We start from the raw sequence: 21018 nt of genomic DNA, 5'->3' as shown, positions 1-21018 counted from the left end.
GCCGGCCGACGAAACATGAAACATGAAGGCGGCCAGGCGGCCAGGCGGCCAGATGGAGAGGCTGGGAGGGAGGGGAAAAAAAAAAAAAAGTCCCAACCGGACCGGACCGGGCGGGGGGCTCGCACGAGGCCGGCAAACAATAACAAACAAACCAGCGCAAGAGGGGAGGAAGGGGGGAGACGACGCGAAGGGGAGGGGAGAGGGGGGGGGGGGGGGGGGAACAGCGCACAGCGAGCGACTGTGCAAGGGAAGCAGCGGCGATGGCGGTTGACCACGGGGCAGAGAGGACGGCGGGCGCCGCGTTCGCGGGAGTGTCGAGCCGGACGTATTTGTAGGAGTTGATGAGGTCGGATGGACGAGAAGAGGCGGATGGAATTGGGGGGATGGCGCGAATGTTTTACTTGGGCGGTGATTTTGCTGGGGCGGTGGGATGTGAAGTTTTTTTGCTCGGGGCGGCGGTGGTGGATGGATGATGATGGCCTGGTGGCCCCGGCCAAGCGCGGCAAGGCAGGGCAGGGCAGGGCGCTTCGTGGCCAGTCGTGAGGCGGGATTGGCGCCAACCAGCCCAGGACGGGCGCTTGCAAGACGCAGGGGCAGGAGCAGGGGCAGGAGCAGGGGCAGGAGCAGGGGCAGGAGCAGGTGACATGGGTGAATGAATCTGGGAATCTGGCGTGGTGCAGGCATCGTCTTTGAAACAATCCTCCGGCAACGCAACACCTGCGGCAGCACCAAGCAGCACCAAGCAGCACCAAGCAGCACCAAGCAGCACCAGCAAGCAGCAACACCTGCAGCAAGCTGCATTGGGCGGCGCCAGACCAGACCACACCACACCACACCACACCAGACGCTTCCCCGGCCTCACGGCTCCCCGGCCGATGCCTCGAGTCTCGACCCGTCTTCACCCCATCCATAGGCTGGCAGCCCACGACGGCCATGCCCTGGCTTGCACCTCGCACCTCGCACCTTGCACCGCGCACCCGCGCACAGAGAGAACCTCACCTGGTCCTGCGATGCCCTCCCCTCGTCCACGCTTATTATCCTGGCATCTCGCCCGCCCGTCCCGCGGCCACTCGGGCTCCTGTACTCGACCCAACCCGTCAGACAAGATGGCCCTGGGGGTTTCTTGGCACCAAAAGTCCCGTCATGCCATGTTGACAAGCCCTGAAGCATATGCCGAGCCATCCTGACCTCACCATCCTGACCAATCCTCCATGTCTGCAATTGCCAAGCCGCGGTAAACAGACGCTTTGCGGGTGCTAATTCATCACCCGGCCTCGTCCGACCCTGTCCTTTCTTCTTCTCTTCCTCTTTTCTCTCCTCCTCGTTGGAAGAAAGAAAGAAAGAAAGAAAGAAAGAAAGAAAGAGAGAAAGAAAAACAAGAAAAGACAAGGGCGCTCAGTGGCAGGTTTCTGCTGCACTCCGGCCTTTGTTCTCGTCGCCCTAGCTTTTGAACCCCGTCCTGTTGCGGTGCTCTTGTTGTTGTCCACAAGCTGATTTTCTCTTTGAACGCGGCCTCCCGCTCGCTGCCTCTCATCACCTGACCTCTTTGATAAACAAACGCACTGCACTATTCACACCCGGCATCTGCGAACAACTGGCCTTGATCCCCCAGCTGGCCGGTGAATCTGCCAGTCTGCCAGTCTGCCAGCTGCTTGGGTAAAATCACACTCTGCTAGCTAGTCACTCTGCCAGCTGCACTGCTAGTTCGGGACAGCCGCCGCCCACTGTTCATGTTTTGCTCAGGTTGAGCGTGCAATCCGATTCTCTCAAATAACAATACCTCGCGGGCTGGTTTGCGTCGACCTTGAAGTTGTCAACTCGAGCTGCCTTTTTATTTCTCACCAAAACGAGTCTTGGGTTCCGGTGTAAAACTCGTCAAGTTGCCCTTTGGATCCTCTGTGTGTCTTTCTTCTTGCCCTCTTTTTTTCTCTTGTTTCTCTTGTTTCTCTTTTTCTTTTATTTCTCGGTTTCTCCTGGAGAGAAGCAAAGGAAAAGGAAACAATCTCAACCCATCTAAAATTATTTCAAAAAAAAAAAAAAATTTTTTTCATCAAAAGTATAGGAAATCTGTTCTCCAAAGACTGGGGATTTACTGGCTCACGCCGCAATATACTACTCATTTCAGGATACCCCCATCACCAGAATACCTGACGATGCAAAGTCACGCTTCCCGGCTTAGCGTCCATCGAATTGCTACAACTCTAGCTCTCGCCTGCGCTGCGTCTGCGCATTCATGGATAGAGTATGCTTACAAAATCGCGCCCAACGGCACCATGGTTGGCGAAAGAGGTTTTCCCCGAGGCTACATGCCACGCACGGAGCCCGGATACAAGGACACGATCCCTCAGCTACTCCTGCCCGTCACCGGTCAGCCGGCCTACTCTGGAAACGAAGTCATCAACAAGTACCCTTACACGGCCAACCCCAAATACCCCATGCTGCAGGCGGCCCCCGGCGACCACATAGCCATCATCCACTTCGAAAACGGCCACGTCACCCTGCCCCTGAACCAACCCAACAAGCCCCTCAATCGGGGCACCATCTTCTTCTACGGCACCACCAAGCCCAAGGGGCAGGAAAAGCTGTTTGACGTTCACCTGCGGTGGAACAAGGACGGGTCGGGAGGCGACAAGAGAGGCGTCCTTCTCGCGACTAGAAACTACGACGACGGCCAGTGCTTCCAGCCCAACACAGCCCCCATCACCAGCGAGCGAGTGTCCAAGCTCAGTGGCGACGGCGCCAAGCAGTCCCAGGAGCTGCCCTGCCAGTCCGACATCAGGCTGCCGGCGGACCTGAAGCCCGGCAGCGTCTACACCATCTACTGGTACTGGGACTGGCCGAGCCTCAACCCCGGCAAGATCAGCATGGACAAGACGGCCCAAGGCCAGTACCCGTGGGCCGGCTCCTTCATGCGAGGTGACAAGGTGCCCAACGGGTGGACCATGGATGCCATTGCGCACAACGAGAGCTACGCCAGTGTCATTGACATCAAGATTGTGGACGGTCCGGCCAAGGGATTCACCGCCAAGGATGATGACGTGAAGCAGTCGTGGGTCGCCCAGCAAAACATCTACTCCAAGGCCATCCAGGCCCAGATGGAGAGCAACTTTCAGGTTCACGTGGAAAGCTCCGGCTCCGGCTCCGGCTCCGGCTCCGGCTCCGGCGGCGGCAGCAGCAGCCCTGGTTCGGGAGCTCCCCCGGCCCCCGTGGCCCCCATAGGCACCCCCTCTGGCGGCGAGTCTACTACGAGCCCGTCATCTCCGACCGCCTCTGCTGCCCCCACAGCGGCTCCCTCCGGTGACGAGTCTACCGCGGGCCCGTCATCTTCGACCGCCCCCGTGGGCGGCGGTGTCGTTACTGTCACGCAGATGGTTACTGTCCCGCCAACCACGCTCTTCAAGACCGTCTACCGAACCATGTCTCCTGCTGGTCCGGATGGCTCCGAGGAGCCCGACACGACTGTTTTCGTCACTGTCACTACACACGTGCCTCGGCAGACGGACGGTCCAGTCGTCTCCTCGGCTCCCGTTGCCAACACGACGTTGGTGTCCTCGTCCAATCCTGCGATCGGACCCAGGCCAACAGTGACGCCTTTCCGTCAACGTCGTCGAGCCATCAGACGCGCTCTCTGAACGGCCCAAGCAGCGGTTTCCAACGAGGCTGGGCGAGCAAGGGAGGAAGAAACCTTGTGGGTACGTTGGCAAGTTTTCTTGTTTCTCTCTCTCGTTTTTTCCTACGTCCTCCCCCCCCCCCCCCCCCCCCCCCTTTTTTTTTTTTTTTTTTTTTTTTTTTTCAAATGTACATATTGCGCTATTCGATATAAGCATGCCCCTCTCATTCCTTTCGCACGCAATGACAGCATATGATCGGTTGGGGGGGGGGGGGGGGGGGACGGTGAGCTCATGTTCTGCTGGTTCTGGATATGAAGGTCTCGGATAGGAAGCACTGCGTTTTGACTCGAGCCTCTTGTACGTGGTGATACCGTGCGCGGTGCTTGCTGTGAAGTGATGTGAAAATGCACAATGTTTGCTCCGTTCAAGGGCAGCAAACCCAGCCGTGGCACTTTGCAACCTGGGGGTACTACCACCATTGTGCTTCCCCGTCCTCTTTTCCATCTGCAGGCTCGTCTTGTTCCCAGCTCCCTCCAAGGTTATTGCTCGACAATCTCGACAATCTCGACAATCTCCCCCTCCCCCGTGTGCCCACGTAGCACGTAGCACCGACCGACAATGAGCGGTAGCGGCTTGCCCACAATGACGCCATGCGAAGAAATTCAAGGAGGAGCGGCGCGCAAGACCAAGGCTGCCAGACTCGAGCATGGTTTCGCGACTTCCGCCCAAGCAGCGCACCTAGGCCAACAGTCACCCCGGCACGCCGAAATCGGATCGACTGCTTGCTTTTGCGCCAGGATGCCTCGATCGTGCCTCGTTCGTCTCAAGGGCCGCCGTCGAGGCTACTGCTACATCTCCCCGCACAGGGCAATGACGACGTCCAGATTCGGCACGTCCTTGCCCCGGTACCCCGTCTTGGTGGCCTCCATCTTGCGCACCACGTCCATGCCGTCGACGACCTTGCCAAAGACGACGTGCTTGCCGTCCAGGAAGGGCGTGGGGACCGTCGTGATGAAGAACTGCGAGCCGTTGGAGTTGGGGCCCGCGTTCTGCGTGCGCCCGAGTCAGCGATCTGGGGTAGCAACAGCAGCAGCAACAGCAGCAACAGCAGCAACAGCAGCAGAAACAACAGCTACAACAGGACAAAGGCAAAAGGCGTGCCGGGGGACCTTACCGCCATGGACAAAAGCCCAGGCTGATCGTGCTTCAGCTCGAAATTCTCATCCTCAAACGCCTTGAGGCCCCAGATGCACGTGGACCCCGTGCCGTCGCCCTTGAGGAAATCACCCCCCTGGCACATGAAGTTGGGAATCTGCGCGCCGTCACGTCAGCCGCTCGCTCGCTCGCCCGCCCCGCCCCGTCTCAACTGGCACCTTTTGGTTGCCGCGGGGTGTGTGTTTGTGTTTCGGAAAACTTGATCCCTTTGCGCACAATTCGGTGGAACTTGGAGCCCTTGTAGCCCTGGGGCTTGCCCTGGGGGTCCTTGGACTCGCCGGTGCAGAACTGACGGAAGTTCTCGGCGGTCCTGGGCACGACGTTTCTGAAGAGCTCAAAGGTGATGCGGCCGAGGGGTTCGCCTGTTTTCCGGGGGCGTTTGTGAGCGTCGGGGGAGGGAAAAGGCAGAAAAGAAAATCAAAATAAAATAAAATGAAATGAAATAAAACCAGTGAGGGGGGAGGGAGCGCACCTCCGAGCGTCATGTCGAAAAAGACTCTGGATGGGTTGGGTGTTAGCTGGGCCCTTTTTGGCACATTGTTGTCGAGCGCGGCGTCGACGGGAGGGCTGGCTACTTGCAGAGGATTGCCGGACTCGGGCAGCTGTGTTGGCGGCATGGCTGTTGGCTGTTGGCTGGGGGGAAGCGGGCAGTAGACGTAGACGCTTGTCTGGTGCCAGGAGGTTGATGAAAGTCAAGATGCAGTTAGGAGGTAGCATGCAAGAGACTCTGAAGTTGTGGTCAGAGGTGGAAGCGGGTGGAATTGGTGGCTGTGCGCACCGAGGTACTCGCTCGTCCCGAGCCCAGGGCATCCACCGCCGCCGTCGACATATGCATCCATCAACCAGACATCAACCAGACATCAACGGATGATGGATGGCTGGCGTCGTCGCCACCGAGGCCGCCTGGCGCCAAGTCGCTCGCTACTCGGTGCGAATTACTGCACTCGGCAGCCCGACGCCAGCGCGCGAAGTTTGATTCGTTCCCCCCGGATTCCTCGGCATTTTCCTCCGCCGGCTCAACCTCGGTGGGCCGCCACGCTCTCAAGCCACAGCAAGACGGGGACCAACAAGAAGCCGCCATGAGCGCCCCAGGTAGGCTTGGGTATAGACTGTGGAACCCTCAGACTTGTGATGTCTGGTTGTGTTTGGTTGTGTCTGGTCGTTTCCGGATGGCCGCAAGGTTGTGTGTGTGTGCCAGCGGCCAGGCCGGCTGCGGAGAGGCGACTTTTGCCGCCGCGCAAAGCTCTTGCTGGCTGCAAGCAGGGCGCGGCCGGCCGGCCGGCCGGTCCGACCTCCCCTGCTTGCTTCGGCTGCGATGGGGGGGGCGGCAGGCGGGACAAGAAGAGGCTGCAGGTGCAGTGCAGGGCTGCAAGGCTGCATTGCACCCTGGGACAAGAGGACGCGCGCGGGTGAAGGGTGAAGCCAACAAGTCTCGACGGCCAGACGCCGGGTTTCGGGTGCCGCCAGCCCGTCCTGTGCTGAATCCAGCAGCGTTGCCGCGGATCGAGACGTCGCACCGCGCGCTTGCGTGCAGATCCAAGTCCTCACCACCTCGACCTTGCTTGACCCACCGCTTGGCAGATGCTAATCACCGACCAGACGACGCATGGTGCTCATGGTCGCATGGTCGCATGGTCGCATGGGTCCTATTTTCAGCAGAGACCGACCCCCTTGGCTGGAGCCGCGGCGCGCTTCAAGACAGAGGGACCTCGGCGGCCCAATTCCTGGTCTCCAAAAAGGGCGGCCGCCACAAACGGCCAACTCGAACTTGCCTGGGCGCCTGGACGACGCACTTGTGCATGGTTGCATGGTGCACCGTGCGCTGTGGCGTGAGTCGACACTAGCTGCGGTCTGATCTGGGCCGCCACAAGTCCACCGGTACCGGGTACGAAGGCACAGCCGGGGAATTTCTACTCCGAGCCGGCAACGCGCGACCGACTTACAGAGCTACAATTGAGACGATGGGGTCCCGACGCCGACGCAGCGCCATCATCTCGTACCCCCCCCCCCCAGCCGCTGGTCCAGCCCGCTGGGGTCAATGGTGGGAGACGAAACTGTCGACTGCCTCGCCGACGGGCTGAAACAGAAGAGGTCTGGTGGGCTTCCGACCCCGAGCTGAGCCACAGGATCTGCAGCTGCACGGGATGGGACAAGAATATCCGAAAGCAACATTGAAGGACCCAGGCGGGCAGGGCTGCACGATTCCGATCTGGGGACCTTGGCGCTTTGGTGCCTCCAGCCTCGCTCGACCTGAGCTCAACCAGGAAAATCCTAATAAAAACAAAGGGCGGTAGCTGCTGACGGCCATCGCCTTGGGGGCAGAGGTTAGCTATCGCAGGATATGAAGCCCTACTAGCGCCGCATTTTAGTTGCAATTGAAATTGACCTCTAATACGTCAGACAGAGTACATCAGGCGGAGACGGGCGGACGCACAGCCTCACTCACAGACACAGACTGACAAGAACCAAGTTGATGGATGGCTGGGACGAACCAGAGTCGAACATGGCTGGGAGAACGGCCATTTATCGACGCCCCGCACTGCCCCTCCTTCTCTCCCGGTGATGGATGGATGGATCGATGATCATCGCGGGACCAGCATTTGCGGCAGCGGTTGGAGGGGGGAGGGGGCTTGGGGGAGCCAGACGATTTCCCGCGGAGGAACGGACATAAGTACGGAGTACATACACGTAACCAACTGGTCGGCTCGTCAACCACGGGGCAGCACATTCACATTCTCAGACGACGTACATAGGGCACCCGGGGGGCCCCCCTGGGCATGCAACAGCGCAGGCCTGCGTTGCACAGAGTCATTTCGGGCGCGAGAGCACAAGGGGAGCCGTCGTGATGACCAGCCCGAATCAATCAGATCAAGGCAGGGCCAGCGAGCGACGGGGGGCCGCCGTTTCAGGCAGGTGTTGGTTGTGCGTGCTTTTTTTTGGTCTGGTCGACTGCTTGCAGCTTGCAGCCGCCTGGTCTGGTGACTCTGGTCGGGTTGGGGGGGGCCGAGCAGAGAAGATTGAAAGGTCCTCGAGGGAACAAAATGCCGTGGATTGATGGACATTGGACGCCTGCGCCTGCGCCTGCGCCTGGTGTCAACAACTTGGGTACTGATCGGATGGGGCGGTGCATGCGGTACGTGGGTGATCTCTCGGGGGCAGTACGGAGGGAGTTACGGAGTGCGGAGTACGGAGTTGGCGGTCTGGTCTGGCCTGGTTATGAGGTAATTATCAGGCCGTTTCCGGCACCCTGACAACTTCCCGTCCCTTTCCGCGCCAGTGGCAGGCAAGAGCTGTTCTTTGTTCTTTGTGGCTGGAGCCAGCTCGAGTACCGGTACATGAATGCAAATCCATCATCCCCCCCCTCCTCTCCCCCGACCACGCATCCCTCGTTTGACAGTTGATGCATCCACGGGTCATGCACATTGCTTGCACGTCTCGACTTTTGACGCATGCTGTCTTGTCTGTCCCTGCCGTGCCAGATGCAAAGGTCGCGGATGCCAGAGCATGTTGCCCGGCAGCACGCTGTCGGTTGGCCAGTCGAAGCCGGGTTGACTGTTGACATACTCCGTACCCTTTCGGCCTCACAGCCCCAGAGGCGAGCCGTGGCGTCTGGTCTGATTGATGCTTTCAATGTTTCGTCAGCAAAAGGGGGCCAGACGCCCCGAGGGGGTGGTGGTTCCGCCCCTCCCCCCCCAACCCAAAGGGCGCAGGCCAGAGGCAGCAGACCCATTGAAAACATGAACTTGTACGCATCATCGCCCTTTGCGATGCCGAGAAAGCCGTTCGCCTGCCCCATGCCAACGGGGGGCATTCCGTCGCGTCGCCGAGGCGGTGGGTGGATGCCCGCTCCCGGTTGCCTTGACGAGATCCGCCGGCCGCGCAGCCATCGATGATGATGACATTCCTATTTACCCTGCCCCGTCGGTCGCAGCTTCAGAGCTTGCGCGGGAACTATTGAGCGTCGGTCCATCTGGCCGGCCGGCCGCCCGAGCAACACACACACACGCACGCACACAGTGTAAAGAACACGGTAGTTGCCAGTGTCTACAGTGCTTGGTACTCGCTGCCCGCTGCCCGCTGCCCGCTGCCCGCTGCCCGCTGCCCGCTGCCCGCTGCCCGGCTCAGCCGGCCTGGCTGTTCTGGCTGTTCTGCCGCCCTTGTCGGTCTGCGACATTCTCCTACTCCGTACTACTACTACCACACATGGCCGGGACACATGCAGTGAGCGATTGCACGGCAGCGATAAGCACCGCGACTGCGCAGCGGTTCTCTGTCGCCCTGGCCTCGTTGCGTGGCAGCGCCGGGTTGACCTTGAATTGATCCTGATCCGCCTTGAGCTTCTCCGACTGGAGAATGGACGGACCGCGCGACGTTTGCCAGCTGCCCAAGGTCCCTCAGCTACCTGATGTCCTTTTCCGACCTTCTTTTGACCCAAGGTAGGAAAGGACTGGAGGGTACATGTAGGTACCAGCAGTAGGGAGTAGTAGGTGAGGTGTACCAGGTGTACCTGCCTGTTAGCGCTGCCATCCCTCAAATGGCATGGCTATGCATGGCTGGGGTCTGGCCAGCTCCAAATTTCAAAATGACCAGCTGCACCTCCCAGCTCGTCCAACACAACGCTCCGCCCTCCTATTCCGTCTGCCCACTTCCTCCTGCACTCCGCAAACCCCCCCCCCCCCCACCCTCGCAAACCCATAACTAACTAACTCTCTGCCTCTTCCCACTATTTCCATTTCCATCCTCTCGTCATCCCCCCCCCCCCCCCCCTGTCGCCCTCTCTGCCTCCCTCGGCCGCGACATGCCCTTGAATGTTCATCATCCCTGTGTCAGCCGCCTCTCTCGCCGCCTTGGGCCGATTGCCATCCGCCTCCGTTCCTTTTCCTCTGCCCCCTCCGATCTTGCCAGCAAGCCCAACGGCCCGCCTTACACAGTCTGCCGGTTACCCGCTGGTGCTTGATCTTGGTCATATCTCCCGTCGTCGTCGACAGGCCGGCCAACTTGCCCCGGCCACCATCGTCAAACCCTCACCGAGGGTACCGGAACATCTCGACGTCCTTTTTTGCCCCCTTCCCAATCGCCAATCGGCCGATCGGTTTGGTGCAGCTAGACGGACTGGTTCGGCCTCTTCCCATGCCGAAGAGCGCAGCATTTGGCAATCTGCATAGACCCTCGAATCCATCCCTTCGCGACGGTTGTTGAAGCGTCGTCATGGGCGTCATCCATCAAGTGCTGGGCGAGGCAGTCTTGCTCATGGCCAGACAAGTCTCCGAGGCGCCAACGTCTGTCCCGTTGTCCACCGCGACCGCCACCACAAACCCGCAACCTTCGCAGCCCACAGCCAGCAACAAGAGCAACGACAATACGAACCAGGGAGGATCCAGCTCGCCTTTGCTTTTCTTTGTCGCTCTCGGCTTCGGCGTCGTATTCACCAATCTTTGGTAAGCAACCTACAATGTCGCTTTCGGCGAATGCTCCCTCTCTCTCTCTCTCCCTCTCTCCCCCCCCCCCCTATTTTTTTTCTTTTTTTTTTTTCAATTTTTAAATCACTGGCGGAACTTTGGGGCCGTAGTTGACTCGTACACCTCCAGGATCATTGTCGGTGTCAAATACTGCTTCAGGTACAACGCTCGCAACAGGGCCAGAATGACAAACGAAGACGGCGATCCAATCACACTGGAAACCGTCCATCGGCCTCGAAGACGGCGCGAGAAGAAATTAATGACCATGGACGAGGTCAACGACAAGTTCCCCATGACCAAGTACAAGACTTGGGTATCGGAGCGTGCCAGGGAGGGCCTGCCCACCGCCGGTGGCGTTTCCGTTTCGCCGAGTCGCGCAAATAGCATCCACGAGGCCGAGGGAATTCTCCCGGAGTTGGCAATCGCAAAGAGTCGTTTATCCACAGACGCCCATCCCGCCAATGGATCCAAAACCAATACCCTCGACGCTAACAAGGACGATGAGAAGCTTAGCAAAGATGCACCTGCACAACCTGAACAAACCGGACCAGGCCAAACCTCGACGCAGGGCGAGAGACGTGGCCCGCTTCGAACAAGGTCCAGCCCAGAAGACGACGAAGACGACGACCAAGACGACGAGCACATCGACGCCGCTCTGCCACCGGAGTGCCTAGCCGCCCCGGGTGACTCATGCGCCATCTGTATCGATACGCTGGAGGATGATGACGATGTTCGAGGATTAATATGTGGCCATGCTTTCCATGCGGGCTGTGTCGATCCTTGGCTGACAAGCAGGCGCGCCTGCTGCCCGCTCTGCAAAGCCGACTACTACACCGCGAAACCCCGTCCCAACCAGGAGGGTGATGCCAACTCCAACTCCAACAACAACGGCACCAGCCTTGACCCGCGCAACGGCTCGCGTCTCAACCTTCCCGGAGGTCTGCGACCCGCCTGGCTTCGATATCCCAACAATTATAGCAGGCCGTCCCTAGGCCCGCCCCCCCATTTCCGCGACATCAACAACAGATCACAAGGGAGAGCGGGCCAAACTGGGCAGCCGGCACAGCTGGATGGCCGCAGATCCGCCTCGACCCCGGCCGCGTCGGTTGGGGGTGGTGGCATGCTCTCCTCAATCCGGCAGGCCCTTGGCTTCGGTCGACACGACGAACAGCCTGCTGCTGCTGCTGCTGCAACTCCCGCATCAACAGAGAGGGTAACACCTTCACAGCTTGAATCTGGCACTCGTGCCACTGCACCATGAGCAGCTATCTGGCCCGACACACGTGCCAATAATCTGACCCAATGGAGATTTACTCTTTTTCGTTTCCACCATGTTGAGATTGGACCTATCCTACGTACCTATGTGCACGCACACATGTATATGCATATATGTGCGCAGGTATGCATGTATGTTTGTATCTCCATGCCATTCTATTTGGCCTTGCCATGTCAGAAGGGGGTTGTTCAGCGGCTGCGCGTTCCTGTCTGCAGTGGCACCGTCAACACTCTCACCCTTGTGCTTGATCACCCTTGTGCTTGATGGTGTATTCTGACCCGGGGGGCCCTTCACGCGTGGAACAGCTCGACTCGCGCTCACACGCCTATTCCCTGTCGAGTCCCTGCTGCGAGGGCAGAGGCCTCACCAGCGAGCCGGCGGGATTCCGCAGAGGATGTATGGGAGGCACCCACCCTACCGCATCAGCTCTGAGCGCACGCAACTCAGCATTGTTCCCAGATTTCCTGTTTGGCCCGAGTCTGGCGAGTTTTGTACGATGGGGAGTAGTTTGAATCCCTTTGACCACGGCAGAATGAAGTTATGGCGCATGGAAGAGCGTGTTGAAATGCCCTCCTCCCCCCCCCTTTCCCCCCTCCCTTCCCCCCAAATCACTGTTGGCTTTTGTCATGGGACTTTTTTTTTTTTTTTTTTTTTTTTTTTTTTTTCCTGCAGCGGCGGAGTTTGGTCGTTCATATATACAGCATTGTCTCTTTTTGTGGTCAGGTATCATGAGTAAAACATGTGATAGCATGCTTGTGGTATGTGGTATGTTTGATGGGCGCTCCACTAAGGTGCCTCGTTTGCTTGCCTAGCAACGCCCAGCCTCGCATGACATGATGAGGCAGCCTGGCGTCAGCCGTCTCCGCAGGGGCGCGCTCTCCGTCTGACGCGGTGCCAACCAAGAGTTCGTACATAGCCATGTGTTCCCTCGCGGACGTCTTGTGCTCGCGTCTGCGAGGGCCCGTCAAATCACAAAAACGACCCCTTGTGGAACCTGCCGCCGAAATTCGCACTCTTGCTGACCAGCTCCTCCCGGGCCTTGCTGCCGATCCTGCCCCCGACAGCCATGTCCTTTTCCCGATCAAAGGCCCGCTTGCTCGGATCGTCCTCGTCGGCCGCCGCCCTCGCCACGCCGCCGCCGTCCCTCCTCCTCTTCTCGCGATGCTCGTCGTAGAGGCTCTTGCCCCTCGCCGCCTCCACCGACTCGGCTATGCGGCGGTCGCGCTCCCTCCGCCGCGCGTCGCGCTCTGACGACGCGGGATCCGCGCTGGCCGAGGGGTCGCCCCGCCCGAGGAGGGCGTCCGTCTGGCGCCGCAGCTTCTCCTGCGGCGTCTCGGTCCACATGGCGGAGGGGGGGTCGCCGGGCTGCTGGGCGGACGGCCGGGAGGCGAACTTGCGGGCGCGCAGGCGGGTCGGGTCGCGCTCCGAGTAGCCGGTCGAGGGGGGCGGCGCGAGCATCCACGTGTCGCGCTGGGGTGCGGGCTGCGCAGCCGGGAGGGAGGGGCCGGTGGGCCGGGGGGCGGCGCTGCTGGAGGACGGGAGGGCTGGGCCGTAGTCGTCGTCGGAGGAGGAGGAGGACGGGTCTGAGGACGGGGTCGCGGTTGGGGCAGGGTCGGGGTCCGAGTCGGAGAGGCGGATTTCCTGGTCGTTGGGCGGGGAGGAAGGGCCCCGGCTACGGGGGTGCTTGGCGGGCGGGGAGGGGGTGTCGCGGTCGGGCATGCGCTTGCGCGAGGCGGGCGATGGAGGAGGGAGCTGGGGGCCTATGGAGGACATGGTGGGCGATGATGGAGGTTGGAGGTTGGAGGTTGGAGGTTGGAGGGAGCAGGCACCAGCTTGCGCCGGACGGGACATGATGGATGGAGGTTTCCAGCGCAGCGCGGGGAACCGCTGTGGAGTCCGGGATTAGCGCTTGGCGGCGGCCACGGCTTGCCAGTGCCAGGCTCATGCAGCTCCAGTCCGCGGCGTGATTAACGCCTGGTTGCATCGAGTTGGGTGACACCAGCCTGGCCTGTCTTTTCACACACACTGCACCAGCTGCAGCTGACGGCATCCGTGTGTTTCATGCGAGCACTACGACTACGGCCTCGCTCTAGGACACTCAAAACGAGGCCTCGGAGCCAAAGGTGAAACTTGGTCCTGATCCGTAAAGGATGCGTTTCTGCTTCCTGAACCACTCCACGCTCCGATGCTCCGCCAAAGGAGCGAATCCGCATCCTCGGCTGAAACTTGCACTCTCTCTCTTTTTTTTTTTTTTTTTTTTTTTTTTTTTTTTTTTTTTTTGGGCACATGGCCGACATGATTGACGCCGACTCGGTTTCGACCGCGCCGTGGCCCGCGTAGGGGGCTGTTCATCGTGTATCGGTCGGCACCGGGGTTTGCGGTTTCTAGGTGGTCAACTCCATGTCGTCATGTTGATTCATGTTGATTCTGGATCAAGTTGCACGCATGCGTCAACCGAGAGCTGCGGCGGGAGGAACCCCGGCTGCACCGCGGGAATTGCCCGGACCTGTACGGAGTACGGAGCACAGGCTCAGACTCGTACCCAAGAGGCACCTGTAGGGTAAGCACGGTTCTGTGGTCGCCCCGTTCAAGCGCTGCTCATACTGTAGGAACAAAAGCAAAGCTGTCTGGTCCGTCCTGCCGCAACTTGATGGCCTCCGTCATCTTGCCGTCCGGACGTCCCTCGCGCAATCCTCAATTTTCCGCCAAGCTCACCTCGAGAAGTCTTGTTGCCCCGAAAGCTGACGGCGGCGGCGGCGGCAAAGACCCCAGCGGGCTTGTCTTCTCCCAGCCTCCGCCATTCGCACGCAATCCCGCCACGCTTCCTACCAGACCCTCCGCGACTACTTCAACCCCCCCGTGCCGATCCAAGATGTGATGGAAGCTGAACGGAACAGTCATGCCCGACAAAGAAGACCAGCCTCCTGTCGGAGATTGTGCCGCGAGCGACGAGCATCCAACCGCAGCAACCGCAGCAGCCCGCGATACCGACTCGGATACCCCTCACCTCCACGGTCCCCCCGTGCATGCTGGTGACGAGTTCCCCGTCGCTGTCGACCGAAACGATGCGCAACCGGAGCGGGACGACGCCTCTGAGCTCGGTTCCATCGATGCCAGCTTGGTAGGCTCTCTGCCGCGCCGGCCTGCCAGCCCCGTCGGCTCGGTCGGTTCCGGCCCTGCCGAATCGCTCCAGGTATGTTGTTGGCCTGTGTGCAGCCGCATGGCGCAGTGGCAGGAAAGGCTCGCGCCGCAGCTCGCCCGCCTGCCAAGGGGCTAAGTAAGCATTCGGCGTCAGGACTCGTACGTGTCTTCTCCGGGGAGCAGCGTCTTGCCCTCGGTAGCTTCGCGACCTGGCTTGAACAGCCCGCTGCCTTCGTTCAGGCCCTTTGACCGACGATTCCAATCCCGCATCTCCTCCCCCTCCTCCTCCAACACGCCTCGAGCAGCCTCGCCTGCCTTTCCATCAGGCCATGGTCGAAACCTCTCCCTCGGCTCCGGCTTTCTCCACGACCCCAGCGAAACGGATACGCCCTCACCGCCGTGGGAGGTCGTGCGCTGGACGAGATTGACAAAGCTGAACGGCCAGGCATTCTCCGAGGCTGGGCGTCGCAACTTTGGTTCCCCGACATGTTTAGCTGTGTCTGCGTCGATTGTTTTGGGCACTTCCAAAGGCATAATCTTAATGTTTGATTTTAACCAGAACTTGAAGCTAATCATTGGCACCGGAACAAAGGGTGAGGTCTCTTTAACACACCCCCGTCGCCTCTTCTCTCTCTGTCGACCGAGAGACGCAGCAACGCAGCAACGGCTTTTGTACTGACTTTGATTGCAAATGCAGCCGTTGAATCCGGCCCCGTCACCGCAATTGCCATATCCGCTGACCAAAGTACTATCGCCGGGGGTTACGCGAACGGGAGCATATTCACCTTCGATACAAGCAGACCTTCACGTCCCTTCCTCTCCATTCCGCACCTGGGCTCGGCCCAGGTTGAGTTTCGAACCGCAGACGGACATGTGCCCCACGCAGCTGTGGTTCATGTCGGTTTTCTCGGTACCCGGAACACAGCACTCGTTTCGGCCGATGACCGAGGCATGGCCTTTTCGCATCTGGCGACTCGTGGCACTGGTGCTTTGGGACGAACCGTAAAGACGAGCAGAATCCTGGGCCGCTACCCAAGCGCGCCGCCAGCTCCTGTTGGGAAACCCATCAAGCCCAGCACGGTGCTTGCTTTTGCGCCGCTGCCCCTGGGAAATGTCGAGAAAGCCACGGACGCGATGGGGCTGACTGCCATGTTGACGCCGTACCTGCTGGTCATCGTCTCTACTACCCCCATAGCGCAAACGCAGCACAAGTCAGCCAGGCCAAAGGACGTTGCTGCGCACAGCGCAATGACGGGCTGCCTCGCCTGGTTCCCCGCAGTCAAGCTGAAAATCCCGGACGCGCATACCCGCAGCGACGATTCAAAGGTGAAACTCGCCTACTGCTGGTCAAACGTGTTGACCGTGCTCGACGTCGACCAGGTATCCGGAGACGATCAAGACCAACCGCAGGCCCTCAAGTTCAAGGCTCGCAGCAGATGGAAGTGCGAAGAAGCCATAACTTGCCTCCAGTGGCTCAGTCGATCCGTCTTGGCCGTGCTCACCATCTCTCAACGACTCGTCGTCCTGGAAGACGGAAGCATGCGCAAGACGGAAGCGTTCGATCTGCTGCCGAAACATGTGTACCATGCTGATTTCTTCTCAAAACAGCTCCATTCCCTTGTGGAGCAGCTTGATGAGGAGGATACCTCCTTGCATGGCGTCGTCGCTGACGCCTTCTACATGAGCTTCAAGACATACAAGGGCAGAATATTCCTGCTCGGGTTCAACCACGTGTCGATCGGGTCCCTTTCCAACTGGGCGGACCGTCTCATCGCGTTGATGGAGGTTGGGGACTACGTCGGCGCCATACGGCTGGCAACCTCTTACTATTCTGGCGACGCGGATAAGCTTACAGTTGGTTTACCCGAAGACGCTGAACTGCGCCATGCCCTGGTGCGAGACAAGATCACGGAAATCATGTCGGCCTCCCTGAGATATGTCTTTGCTCGGAGGGAGACGCGAAAAGACGGCAGTGACGCAGCTCACCTGAGAGACTTGGCGGAAACCTGCTTTGCCGCCTGCAGAGCAATCGGAGACCCCGATTTTCTTTTCGACGACATGTACGAGCGGTACAGCGAGGCTGAAGCTGGCGGCACCTTCTTGGAAGCGCTCGAGCCATACATTCTCCAAGAGACCATTACGGTTGTCCCGCCCGTCGTGGTGAAGCATCTCGTAAACCACTACGTCTGGAAAGGCTGGGAGGGCCGCCTGGAGGAGATGATATGCCACATGCAAACGACGACACTGGACCTGGACCAAGTCACCCTCCTGTGCAAGCAACACAACCTGTACGACGCCTTGACGTATATCTGGAACCAAGCGCTTGGCGACTACATCACGCCCCTCATCGACCTCTTGAGCCTTCTGATACCCCTCGTGGCCAACGGAACCCAGCCTGGCGACCCGCACGACAGCTACTTCAGCGTAAATGCTCTGAAGATTTTCCCGTATCTGTCGTATACCCTGACGGGGAGGATCTATCCCAATGGGGAGTTGATGGAGGAAGAAGCATCCGCGAAAGCCAAGGCGGAGCTGTACTGGTTTCTCTTCTCTGGCAAGACGGTGGAATGGCCAAAGGGCAGCGAAAAGGAGTTTCTCACGCAGCCCGGTCAGGATTCGGAGCCTGCTTTTCCTTATCTGCGGATGATTCTCAGGTTTGACGCTCCCAGCCTCCTCAGTGCTCTTAACGAGGCGTTTGAGGATTCGTTTCTCAACGATTCTTCTTCTTCGGGCACTCATGCTAACGGCACTTCACGCGTGGACTTGCCGGAGGAGCAAATATTCGGCATGACGATCAATCGTCAGTACGTCGTTTCTATCCTGCTCGACGTGATGAACCTTGGCGAATTCGCCGCGGAGGATGTCATCTACCTCAACATGTTCATCGCGCGGAATCTCGCAAAGTTCCCGCAGTACCTGTTGCTTTCTGGATCAACGCTTTCCAAAGTCTTGACAGGTCTTTGCAACTACCCGGGAGGCGGCGACCTTGCCGATGACGCGCAACTCAGCGCCGAGTATCTGCTGTCCGTATACCACCCATCGGACATGCCGTCATTCATCCCACTGCTGCAAAAGGCCGGCTTCTACCGAATCCTCAAGCGAGTCTTCCGCCAAGAGCTGCAGTACGGCAAGCTCATCGCGACGTATTTCGAAGACCCCGAGGATCAAGAGTCCGTGTACGATTGCATCGCCGAGTGTCTCGGTCCGCAAAAGGGGCTCGACTCTCGGCAGCTGCGAGAAGTGCAGCGGGCCGTCGAGGAGCACGCGCGGGATCTGCTCGAGCTCGACGCCGAGAAAACAGCCAGCACGCTTTCTCGGCAGCAAACCGTGGCACACGGATGCGTGATTGAATCCGCAGCCGACGACCCGGCACTTCAGCACGCATACCTAAAGGCCCTGATCGAACCAAGCGCAGAGAACGCGACCGGCGAGGCCTCGGTTGATGACGGGTTGGTGGAACAGTACATTCGGCTCATGTGCAGATTCGATCCTTTGCACGTGTCCGACTTCATAGGCGGCTTGCCAGTCGCGGACCTACGGCTCGGCGAACTGCTCCCCACGATGGAGGAGACGGGCGTCGTGGACGCGGCGGTCATGCTCATGGCTCGGGACGGCCAGGTCAGCCAAGCCATGGACAGATTGATGAAGCACCTTTGGACTCTCGAGTCTGCGCTCCAGGGTGTTCTATCCGAGAGCCGCGAGGACTCCCAGCACGCGGACCTTGATTCAGCCGTGGTGCGGATTCTGCAGGATCTTCAGAAGTATGTCCACGTGGGCATTTGGCTGTGCCAGGGCCAAACGAAAAGGACACTGAGGAAATCCACCACGGTCAAGAAGGGCAAAACAGCGGCACAGGACGGTCTGTCGGCGGACGAGGCCCTGTGGCTGAAGCTGATGGAAGCGTGCGTGAGGGCAACGAAGCTCCTGTCACCCGCCATCCAACAGCACGCCGAGGCGTCGGCGGAGCAGGGAGACCAGGCGCTGACGCTGCACCGCTCGCTCGTCCAGCACACATTCACGGCGCTTCTCGCCACCACGTCCGGCCAGGCCCGAGCGCCGGGCGGCTCCGGCGCGCCGCCCAACGCAGCAGCAAGCAACCTGTCCTTCCTGAGGATCCTCCGGGCGTTTCTGGCCAACGCGGCTGCGTCGTCGCCCAACCTGTCGGACCTGCGCGCGGTCCTGGCCTCCATCTTCGCAGCCTACGCCTACGAGGAGTCGATCCTGAGGCTGTCGAACCGTCTGCTGGAGAGGAGCCTCTTTGTCGGCGTCAACCAGTCCGTGCAGCTCAGGCTGCGGGGCTGGAGGCCGCGGGGGTCGACCTGCGAGGGGTGCGGTCGCCGAGTCTGGGGCCCCGGCGTGGCCGGCGGCGCCGTCTTTGAGGCCTGGCAGGACAGGCAGGCGTTGGAGGAGTCCGCGCGCAAGGAGAGGAGTCTCCGTCTCGCGGGGAGCATGGCGAGAGGCACGGCCGGCGAGTCCGACAGCAAGAGCAAGGGGAAGAGCCTGGACGTCGGGCCGTCCCGCAGCGCGCCCGCCGAGCCGGATGCCAGGGAGGCGGGGGGCAGCGCGCCTCTCGGGCCGCTTGTCGTGCTGGCCTGCCGGCACATCTATCACCAGAGCTGCCTGGACGCGTTGCAAGATCAGCATGGCAACGGGGCTGTGGCGCGGGAGCGCGAGTACAGGTGTCCGATTGACGGGTGACAAAACGGAGCAAAAAAATCATGTATCACAGATGCAAGACCGATTATACCAGCGCAGCGTTTTTGTGAAAGTCGTGTCCTGAGAAAGGGCGGGAAGGGGGGCCGAGGTTCTTGTTTTGGGGGGGGTTGCAAAGGGGGAAAAGATGTACAAATGACTTGAAAAAAAAAAGATATTAAAATATTATTTTTTTTTCATTCCTCCAGGCGCTTTTCGAGAGATGCTGTCGATTGGCGTGGCGAAGTGGTTTTTTTTTTCCGTGTAATTGGTGTTTTGGCAGACGGTTGACGGGTCATCAGCCAAGGCCAACCTACCATGCATGTAACCTGTAAACTCCATCACCACCTCCCATCACCATCACCATCCCCGCAGTCCGTCGAGCCAACACCCCCCCCAACCCACCATGTCCACATCTTCCGAAGAAGACTCCGACTACCTCTCGGACAACCAACTCTCCGAATCCAGCTCCGACCACGACGACCCCCCCCGCCGACCGCTCTCGCAGCCCTACTTCGCGCCGCCCTTTTACGGCCGGCCGCCCACCCCCCTCCCGCCCTCGCCCTCGCTCACGTCGCTGCTGCGCCCGTCGCGGCCGACGACGCCCGACCCGTCCGACGACGACAACAACCTGGCGCCGGTGCCCCGCGCGGCGCCCAAGGTCCCCACGTACGAGTACTACGGCTTCGTGCTGTACCTCTTCAGCAGCCTCACCTTCCTCATGTACCTCCTGTGGAGCTACCTGCCGTCGCCGTTCCTGCACGCCCTGGGCATCTACTACTACCCGAACCGGTGGTGGGCGCTGGCCATCCCGGCCTTTATCGTCATGCTCCTGTGCTACATCTACGTGGCGCTGGCGGCCTACAACGCCGAGGCGCTGACGGTGCCCGTGAGCAGCGTGGAGACGGTGGTGGACGGGGCGGGCAAGCTGGCCGTCATTGACGCCAAGGGGAGGCTGAGGGGGAGCAGGAAGAGGGAGAGGAAGTGCGACGGCGGCGGGAGGCTGAGGTGGAGGGAGATATGGAACGAGGGGACGGACGCCGTCATGGACATTCCGCTGGCGGGCGTTTGCGAGGTCCTGTACGGGGAGGGGAGGGAGGGCAGTGACGAGGACTGGTGCACGCGTCGTGGGGTTGTGAAGCAGTGAGTGAGGGAGTGAAGCAGTGAAGCAGGCCAGGGACTTTGCTGGTGAGGGCGGCTGGCGGTGGGCGTGTTTGTTTCTGGTTTGTGATGAGCGCAGGTCCAGGGGTTTTTTATTTTATTTTATTTTATTTTTTTCCCCCTTTCCTCAGAGGATCAAAGAGCCATCTACGGTATATATAGGCATATATGAAAAAAAAAAAAAAAAAAAAAAAAAAAAAAAAAAAGGCACCGGTTGACCTCTCAGTGTCAGCAACCATATGCTGTCCGGGCATAATGACTGCTGCGAATTGTTCCAGCCACACTGTGTGGCGTCATTTGACATCTTACGTACCGCTACATATACGGAGTACCGCGTACTCCGCAGTAACCCGAAGTACGGAGTGGAGTCAGTGTGAGGACCCACCTCGGCCGCAGCCTCGCCTGCAAGGCTGCCAGCGTCATACTGGGTCGGAACGTTGCAAAAATTTCCACGCCCAATCTC

At 59.8% G+C, this 21018-nt stretch overlaps 6 protein-coding genes across 6 annotated transcripts; 4 read left to right on the top strand and 2 right to left on the bottom strand.

Annotated features, from left to right (window-relative positions):
* Positions 1-2273: 2273 nt before the first annotated feature.
* UV8b_02199 (uncharacterized protein) lies at positions 2274-3632 on the top strand (the record flags this gene model as incomplete). The annotated part of the gene is made up of 1 exon (XM_043139697.1): positions 2274-3632. The coding sequence occupies one exon, from the start codon at positions 2274-2276 to the stop codon at positions 3630-3632; it is 1359 nt and encodes a 452-aa protein (XP_042995631.1).
* Positions 3633-4459: 827 nt separating this feature from the next.
* UV8b_02198 (uncharacterized protein) lies at positions 4460-5443 on the bottom strand (the record flags this gene model as incomplete). Its single annotated transcript, XM_043139696.1, has 5 exons — positions 4460-4660; positions 4786-4923; positions 5043-5188; positions 5299-5324; positions 5406-5443. 5 exons carry the CDS (start codon positions 5441-5443, stop codon positions 4460-4462), a joined length of 549 nt encoding a protein of 182 aa, XP_042995630.1.
* Positions 5444-10034: 4591 nt separating this feature from the next.
* UV8b_02197 (uncharacterized protein) lies at positions 10035-11546 on the top strand (the record flags this gene model as incomplete). The annotated part of the gene is made up of 2 exons (XM_043139695.1): positions 10035-10264; positions 10415-11546. The coding sequence occupies 2 exons, from the start codon at positions 10035-10037 to the stop codon at positions 11544-11546; spliced, it is 1362 nt and encodes a 453-aa protein (XP_042995629.1).
* A 984-nt stretch (positions 11547-12530) lies between these two features.
* UV8b_02196 (uncharacterized protein) lies at positions 12531-13334 on the bottom strand (the record flags this gene model as incomplete). The annotated part of the gene is made up of 1 exon (XM_043139694.1): positions 12531-13334. The coding sequence occupies one exon, from the start codon at positions 13332-13334 to the stop codon at positions 12531-12533; it is 804 nt and encodes a 267-aa protein (XP_042995628.1).
* A 1126-nt stretch (positions 13335-14460) lies between these two features.
* Positions 14461-19400, top strand: UV8b_02195 (uncharacterized protein; the record flags this gene model as incomplete). Its single annotated transcript, XM_043139693.1, has 3 exons — positions 14461-14754; positions 14857-15295; positions 15400-19400. 3 exons carry the CDS (start codon positions 14461-14463, stop codon positions 19398-19400), a joined length of 4734 nt encoding a protein of 1577 aa, XP_042995627.1.
* A 400-nt stretch (positions 19401-19800) lies between these two features.
* On the top strand, positions 19801-20541 carry UV8b_02194 (uncharacterized protein; the record flags this gene model as incomplete). Its single annotated transcript, XM_043139692.1, has 1 exon — positions 19801-20541. The coding sequence occupies one exon, from the start codon at positions 19801-19803 to the stop codon at positions 20539-20541; it is 741 nt and encodes a 246-aa protein (XP_042995626.1).
* Between the last annotated feature and the right edge of the window lie 477 nt (positions 20542-21018).

Source organism: Ustilaginoidea virens, chromosome 2, assembly GCF_000687475.1.
Source record: "Ustilaginoidea virens chromosome 2, complete sequence".
Lineage (NCBI taxonomy): Eukaryota > Fungi > Ascomycota > Sordariomycetes > Hypocreales > Clavicipitaceae > Ustilaginoidea > Ustilaginoidea virens.
Note: the sequence above shows the minus strand (reverse complement) of the source record. Positions and strands in the feature narration are given on the sequence as shown.